The sequence below is a fragment of the Podarcis bocagei genome, assembly GCF_964188305.1.
Source record: "Podarcis bocagei genome assembly, chromosome: 3".
In the NCBI taxonomy this organism is placed as follows: Eukaryota; Metazoa; Chordata; class Lepidosauria; order Squamata; family Lacertidae; genus Podarcis; species Podarcis bocagei.
The window spans coordinates 41,989,287-41,997,336 of record NC_138127.1 but is presented as its reverse complement, the minus strand read 5'-3'; the positions used below and the strand labels follow the sequence as shown (position 1 = coordinate 41,997,336).

Below are 8,050 nucleotides of genomic sequence, written 5' to 3'. Positions count from 1 at the left end.
TTTTAATTACTAAGTACATGAAGAAAGACATGTTGCATGCCAGTAGGATTGAATGATTTCTACTTATAATTAAGAGCAACCTTAGTGTGCACAAATTTTACTGGATTGTAGAAGTACACTGTAGCTATGCAAGTGGACAGCTGCTATATCCTAGAGCTGCTCAGCCCTGCAGGGGAGGTGAAAATACACAACCCCAAAATAAAATTTAAAAAAAAGTATATAAAAAAGCAGACACACTCTCAAGTGTCCCCAGATGCATCTCCAAAGCTTACCCATTGCACTGTGCTGATCACAATGCTCACCTTGTCCTATCACACCCCCTGCATCACAGCTTAATAATAATATCCATATATACATCTGACACTGCCCCTTATGTTCCATTGTGGCAGATGTGGGGAACCTCAGACCTGAGATCCGGATTTGGCCCTCCAGGCCTCTCTACATGGCCCTTAGGACTCCTCCCCAACCACACATCCCATGGCAATGGTCTCCAATAGCCCTGCTCTGAATCACATTGAGTGCTTTTGCATGAATGGAATGTGGCCTGGAACTGTGATAACACCCCTTGTTTGCCTAGATGGAGGATGTGGTGTGGGTGTGGGTGTGTCTCAGTGTGTAGAAACCTCCGACTCCTACTGTACACAATTAAGAGTCATATCTGTTAACCCACTAACTTTTGCCTCTGGCCCTGTCCGCCTCTGGCATGCAGCTCCCTCCCCATGAGGGAATGCAGTCCTTTGGCTAAAAAGGTCTCTCCCACCTGTCCACCTTCAAGACTTTTGTCGAAATGTTAAGGTTGGCCCAAGACATTTTGGCACCTGAGGCGAACCACCAAATGGCTCCTCCCTCCCCACCAGGGAAGAAGGGGTGAAGGAGGGGGAATAAAGTTCTGCATCGAGATCTGTGGTCCTTGTGGATCCTGCTGTCTGAGGCAGTTGCCTCAGCTTGTCTCATAGGTGGGCCTGCCTGCCAAATTCATGTTCTTCACCACCGGGAACTTTGTTACAGAACTGAGGACAAAGCTTGTAGCAAGTAATGTAAGGTAGCCTCTCATTCATACGCTCATACTGTGCAAATGTAAGAAAGCCACTGCTATAACAAAATAGTGAGGAAAGTGGTTCCAGTGATGCTGATGACAGCAGTGAGGAAAAACTAGTGTTTGTAAAGGCAGCTGTAGGCAACAATGAAATGCGTTCAACACTTACAGCGTTCTCTGGGAGAAATAGTGTCAAATGTTGCTATATCTCTGGTCAGCTTTGTGAAAGATGATTATGTTCACCACTGTAACTGAAAGCAATACTACCACTTATCTGATTTAAATGTGAGCTTTTTACTTCCTGTTGCATCCCATGGGGTGCTAACGTTTCTTGTGTTAAGTAAAATAATAAAGGACCTTTTCCTTCCTCACTGATGATAAGGGAATGCTGTAATCCAGCTATAGCACTAATGGCCTGTAACAAGTTTTTAAAATGTGAAAACCATGCAATTGTTATTTCAACTGGTTAAGTATGCATGCCTCATTACCGGCACAACAGCTTTCGCTTTATAGGATGGCTCTGAGTTCAAGTATACGATGAAATAAAAGGATGGAATGAGTTGTCAGCAGTGTAAGCTGCTTTGGTTCTCATGTGCTGCTGTAATAAGTAATAGTCTGCACATATTTCAAATTGGTGGCAAAGAAAATATAAAATGGGCACTACACTCAGCGTAGTATTTTTGGCTTGTTAAATTGGATAAATAAATACATTTAAATTCATGTGTTAATGAATAAGGAGCCAAACCAGTTCAAGTGCAAGCTCAGCACCCATGCACAGAAGATTCTTGGATGAATGCTGGAGTATTTTAAAACCCTAAGACAAAGAAAAGGTTTGACTTCAACACTTTCATCACTCCCCACCACGGCAGATTCAGTCCAGTTGTCTCCAAAGCTGTTTATGATTCTGTCTGGATGGAACCAACACCAAAGAGAGTTGTTTAGACTGGGTGGTCATTTCTTCTCAGCATTGGCTTTATGAATATAACTTCCCATCCAATCAAAAATGTTTCCCCAAAGCATCCTTGTAGTACTGACAGAAGTAATGTGTGTTCTCCAGACACCAACCTTTTAATAATGTGCAGAGGGAACCATCAATTAAACCAATGTGCGGAGCCTGTGGACTTGCAGATGTTGTTGGACTCTGACTCCCATCAACCCCAGCAGCATGGCCAATGGGGAGGAATGATGGGAGCTGTAGTCCTGCAACATCTGAAGAGCATAGGCACTCCCCTGAATTAAACTTACTTTCTCAAAGGGTATTCAACTGTGTTCCCCACACACCACACATGTAAATGCTGCACTACCTAACTTAGCTTTTTCTCATGCCTTACAACTATGAATTGATTGATATGGTGCCTTTCTTGTATATTTCGTGGATTCTCTATTTCATCTTCCCTTAGTTAAGCAGAAATAACTACAGCTCTTGGGCGCCTGTCAAGAATGCTGGAGAGGACCATTCTTATTCTTGTTAGATCTTTAGAGACAAGGACCTCTAAATATACACAACCATGATAAAGCATTTACCCAATCTTGAGTACACTTTGGATTTTACAATTCTGCCACTTAGAGTGTGTGCTACAAGCTTTGGGATTCTATAAACGTCCAGAATCGTTGCAGCTTATGAAGTTGTGAACAATAAATTCATACACCATCAAATTACTTCTTGCAGTGGTGCATGATGACCTCACCTTTCAAAACCACAACAGCATTTTAGAAATAGCCATGATCATGGAGAGGACTGCAAGTTCCCCATGTGCATCGGCCAGAACACAGTAGCCTCTGTGTATATGGATGTATAACTACATATAAAATCCCATAGGGAAGTTTGATAAGATGGGATATTGGTAATAGAAACTGGAATTTAATCTCTTTTCTTTTATAATATGGATTGTGTGTCCCCAGTATTTTGCAGGTGAGATTTAAGCGTATGCCACAGGGATTGAGAGCCTTTGATCCTCCAGATGTTGCTGAACCACAGTTCCCATCAGGTATGGCCAAAGGCCAGGGATAATGGGAGATGTAATCTTGCAACATCTGGAGGGCCAAAGGTATCCCACACCTGGCATGTGTATGAGTAACAGAAAAGATATAGATGTTCATGTAAGAGAATATGTATATGTTTTAAAGACAGATGGAGTGGGGTGAGTAACATGTAGTTTGTCCCTCCCTGTGATCAACTATTGAATAAAAGGGCTATCCCACCAAAATTATTTCCACTGAACTGTGCCATTGGTATGAAGCCCGAAGATTCTCTTGGTCTCAGTCTCATTTGAAGTGTTAAATATTATTGGAATCCTTAAGTAGACAAGCAAGAATTTCAGAAATTTATTGCAAAGTTTTACTGCTGCCATTTTACAGAGCAAGAGTTTGCCAATTTGATGATATACAGGTAAAAAACAAACTAGCACTTGGTTTTCCTTCCATGTCAGCATTGCTCATTTCAGAGATGATAGTCTGAAGACAGTTCTTCATACAAACTCCAATAAGAGATTGACATTTCTATGCTTTTTCATACTGACGAACAGCAACAATATCGCCAAAGGTAAGAGTCTGCAAATTCAAGGAGAGATGGGGTGATTAGGACTGGTATGTGCCATTTGGACATAACACAAAGCACCATGTGGATCCTGTGATTCTTCAACAAGCCATTGTTGCAAAAATTAGCCTGCTTGCAGGCTTCCCACAGGCAACTGGTTGGCCACTGTGAGAGCAGGATAGTGCACTAGATGGGCCAGCCTGATCCAGCCAGCTCTTACGTTCAAAAATTGTGCAAACAGGGAAGGAGGAAGGGCCTCCTGCGTAGTATATTACCTTATCAATATACTGCATTATGATTTATTTCATCAGTATATTGCGCAATGTGGTTCGAGTCAATAACCATTTTACCAAGGGCAAAGATGTTCACATTAGAATGTACCACTGCAGGTTTAGAAAACCATTAAGGTTTGAAAGAAGATATGGAACAAAATGCAGTTTCAAGGGAAACCAAGGAATGAAGAATAATAGACGAGAAAGCCTCTTTACAAACCTTTCAATGATATGTTGAGAATTCTCATTAGATGCCCGAAGAAGAAAGTCATGGATTTTCTGCCAATATGTGACGGCAGGAAGAGGAATTGTTAGAACATTCCCAACTAACTTCCAGCTGAGGTTGCAATCCTAATCTTAGTCAGCTAGGAGTAAACCCCAGTGCATTAAGTAGGACTTACTGCACAATCCTAACCATGTCTACTCAGAAGTAAGATGGCTAGACCTTGACTGTTTTTTTTAAATGTTTATTATCAGCTTAGTTTATTATTAACATTGGAACTGCAGATGTTACTTCTGCTAAACATGTTCTTTATAAGTGGTCAGAAGAGGGGGGGCAGAATTATCAGAAAGTTTGAGACATAAGACCTCATAGTGTTATCAACATGAGCATATATAGCCTCAATAAACCTTTATTTACTTACCATGACCATTTTACCATCTTTGATTTCTCTAACGAAGTTTGTCTCTTTGCCATCCCATTTCTGTACATGAACTAACTTATCACCATCCATGGTCACCACTGACTGTGGGTATAAAGAACACACATTAAGTTTATCCAAATAATTCTGAGCCCATCTAGTCACAGTTAAGGACTTTCAAAATCTCTTTATTATCAATGGAAAAATTAATCGCATGTGTAAATCTCTGAATTATTAGTCTGAAGCATTTATTTCAAATCAATGAACTTGGTAACAATACAGTTAAAAACAGCTCGGTAATAAAATGCATACTATATTTAAAAAATAATTTGATTCTTATATGCATAGTTGGTTCAAATAAAGCTGTACCAGAATTCATATTTGACCTGGTGTAGGGACCATTCACACATTTCAGTGAATGGTAATAGATGTCATCCAACCAAGTCATACTCAGTGTAGGCTCACTGAAATCAATGGGCTTACATTTCAGTTCATTGATTTCAGTGGGTCTTCTCTGGGTATGATTAACATCATCCAGTAAATAGATTCAATGTTTAGTTGAAATCCTTCACTCTAAAAGTCAGATTGCTAAATACTAACGTAGAGTTTGATCTCAAGTCAAGAACACAGGTTCTGATCAGAACAGAAGTATTTCTGGAACAGAACAAGGACCCATTATTATCCAGCAGATTCTGGACTATTTGAGACATAGTCATGGGGTGATGCATAATGGAGTCATGAATGTTCTTCAGATACACTATGCCTACCTTGCATGCCCAGAGGTCTCTGCTAAGGGGGTGATGCCACTCCCAGAGGCCTTGGAAAAAATGAAAGGCAAGTATACAATCACATCCCTATACTGAATGAATTTATTTAGAACCAGATCTCATTGGTTTGAACAGATCTTTCAAGTAGGTGTGCTTTGTGTCATAACTTAGGTGGCCCAAAATTTTAATAAAACCCTATAACCTCATTGTTTCAATGTGCTGAATAAGTTCAAATCAATCATTCTTTATTTCATGCCTTCCTTAAAACCAGTGCTATTTTTCTTTAAAAGGAGGTTGTCAGAACTCGCCAAGAACACCTCCCTTGTTCTCTTATAATAGCAATGGGGCCTACCTGAGAAGTGCTGGAACTGAGTTCTGGTGAGTTCTGGCTGAAAAACAGCCCTGCTTAAAATTTACTTAGTGCTCCCATCAGTAACAGACAAAAAATATCTGTATTCTTTTACTTCCTGTCAATTCTGAAAGATTAGCTTTTTTAAAAAAAAGTCTCTGCGGCAGCTCAAGCTGTTTCTTACTTACTTTGCAGTTCCTGTCATCTGCGGTAGTTTCATCAAATTCTTCTCCCAGGTTGAAGCTGATTTCTGTGTTCTTGAAGGTACTCTGGGTTCTGATCACCACCTTGCCTCCTTCCTGGCAGATGATCACAGTTGGTTTGGTCACATTCCCAACTTGGCGAGTAGCAAAGCCAACTCCTAAGATTTTGAAAAGAATTTAAAATGAAAATAATGAAACTGGGTTATTTTATATATTGGATTCTGAAGTTTAAAGGGGAGGAGGTCTTGCCGCCCCATTCAAAAAATCATGTTTCCCCTAGAAACAAAGAAATTTTACAATCATCTAGTCCGGTTCCCTGCTCAATGTAGAATCAGTGCAGAATGCAACTACAGCACTCATGGCATCCAGCCATCCAGCCTTGGCTTAGATCCATCCCAGTGAAGTACTTAGATCTCCTTCTGCTTATTTATTGTATTTACATCTCACCATTCCATTGGTCTGTTCAAGACTGCTCACAAAATCAGAATTGTGCAAGAGATTACACCGAATCAAGATAAAGTGATTGTAATAAAGATGTGAATGTTAAGTCTGCAATCCTAGGTGCAGTTACGTGGGACGTACATGAGAGTCAACCTGCAAAGGAGAAGATCTCATGAATTTTATTTGTCTGTTCAGTCATCTACTTTGCAACTCATTGCATAGTTGTCTATGCACATGGAGATTTCCCCCTCTTCCAATACTCGCTTGAGCTAGCTCACTGAAAAGCAATAATGAGGATATAGAAGCATCAGTGATGCAATTCATTACCTTGTCTACTGACTGCTGCATTTTGCTCACACAGATGACATTTTTGCTCTAATCAGCACCAGGTTTATTTTTGCCTTTGCTACTGCAACAGATGTCATTTATTTTCCACAAAAAATAAAGCGACACAAAGCATGGGCCGTCCATTACAGAGCTGAGCCAGTGCACCCTCATTGTCCCTCAGCTGCTTTTTAATTCACACACAAAACAGTTCCCACAACAGCTATACTGAAAGAGAATTTTGTTTCCAATTCTATTATGCTCAAATATTTACTGCGATGAGCATTTTAGTCCATTAATTTCCAATGGAACTTTTTAATAAGTGTGCTTGGGTATCATATTGTTAGGCTAAGATTCCTGAAAATATTTACTTGGGAGTAACATTCCTTCAAATGATATCTATGTACATTTACCCCCCCCCCAATCCTAACTATATTTTCTTTGAAGCAAATCCACTTGATTTAATAAATATAAGTGCACTTCCAACCATACATGCTTAGAATCTCAGCCTTAGTTCATTGAGACTTACTGCTTCACAAGCATATTTAGACTTGCAAACAGCATTTACCGGTACTTAAATTCAAGCATTTGTGGATTAGTTCATACCGGTCTAAATTAGTTCATCTTCCCTGTGGCAATGCATGCTTATTTAAAATATTAAAATCATTTTTCGGTCAGTATCACAAGGCTTACATCGCTGTAATGGGTTAGCACGCTGCAAAATCCCAAACTCTATAACTGTGCTAAAGAAGAAACAGTCACAAACCGCATGAGTAGATTACCTAGGATGACCTGGCTTAAGCAGTTACTTCTACATACCCAGCGCCTTCATGTACTCATCAAAGTTCTGGCTGTCAATCAGCTTCCAGGTAGCACAGAATGCCTCGACCATTTTAGCTGTTGAATGAGAGGGATAGACAACTGCTGGTGCGAGAGCAGGTGTTACTATTCCTTTGTTAGAATCTTGCACCTTCACTCCAGCTCAGCCCCTTCTTTACTGAGAGAAGAGGCATGCAAACTCAAAAATAACTTAAATTGGAGGCTCCACCCAGGCCTCCTCATTGCTCCTTTGAGGCAGAGTAAAGGGGAGGGGGGGGGAAGGTTTCCAGTCTGTTAGATGATTGGATCAGGCCACTGGGTCAACAGAGCTGGTTGGACTAGCCATCCTATTCAGATTGGAGGTCAGGGGAGTGAGCAGAAGAGGCTCTTCTGTGAGTGAGGGGAATGTAAAAATGTCTGAGGGTCTTTTAAGTTGTGTTTGAAAACTTGGCATAGGGAGGTGGCGGCCTCAAAAGGGAGAGCCACACAATAAAACATTCAGATTAGTTTCCACTGAAACTCTATATGCTGGTGAAGATTTTAAAAAGACACTGGGCTGTTATTTGTCTTGCAAAGAAAACCAGGGATTAACCCCTTGTTCCCTAAAAAGGGGAAAGTATGAAAGGTAGAATTAGCATATCTGCCCACCCCTCCTCTCCCCC

The 8,050-nt window shown here is 40.5% G+C and overlaps 1 protein-coding gene and 1 long non-coding RNA gene across 2 annotated transcripts in view; both read right to left on the bottom strand.

The window, feature by feature from the left end:
* Window positions 1-8,050, bottom strand: part of LOC308583653 — a 186,276-nt gene that overhangs the window by 21,086 nt on the left and 157,140 nt on the right. The gene's annotated exons all lie outside the window — the stretch shown is intronic.
* On the bottom strand, window positions 3,347-7,595 carry FABP7 (fatty acid binding protein 7). The gene is made up of 4 exons (XM_081187155.1): window positions 7,389-7,595; window positions 5,790-5,962; window positions 4,489-4,590; window positions 3,347-3,586 (listed from the first exon to the last, which is right to left on the bottom strand). Exons 1-4 carry the CDS (start codon window positions 7,459-7,461, stop codon window positions 3,536-3,538), a joined length of 399 nt encoding a protein of 132 aa, XP_081043281.1. The 5' UTR covers window positions 7,462-7,595; the 3' UTR covers window positions 3,347-3,535.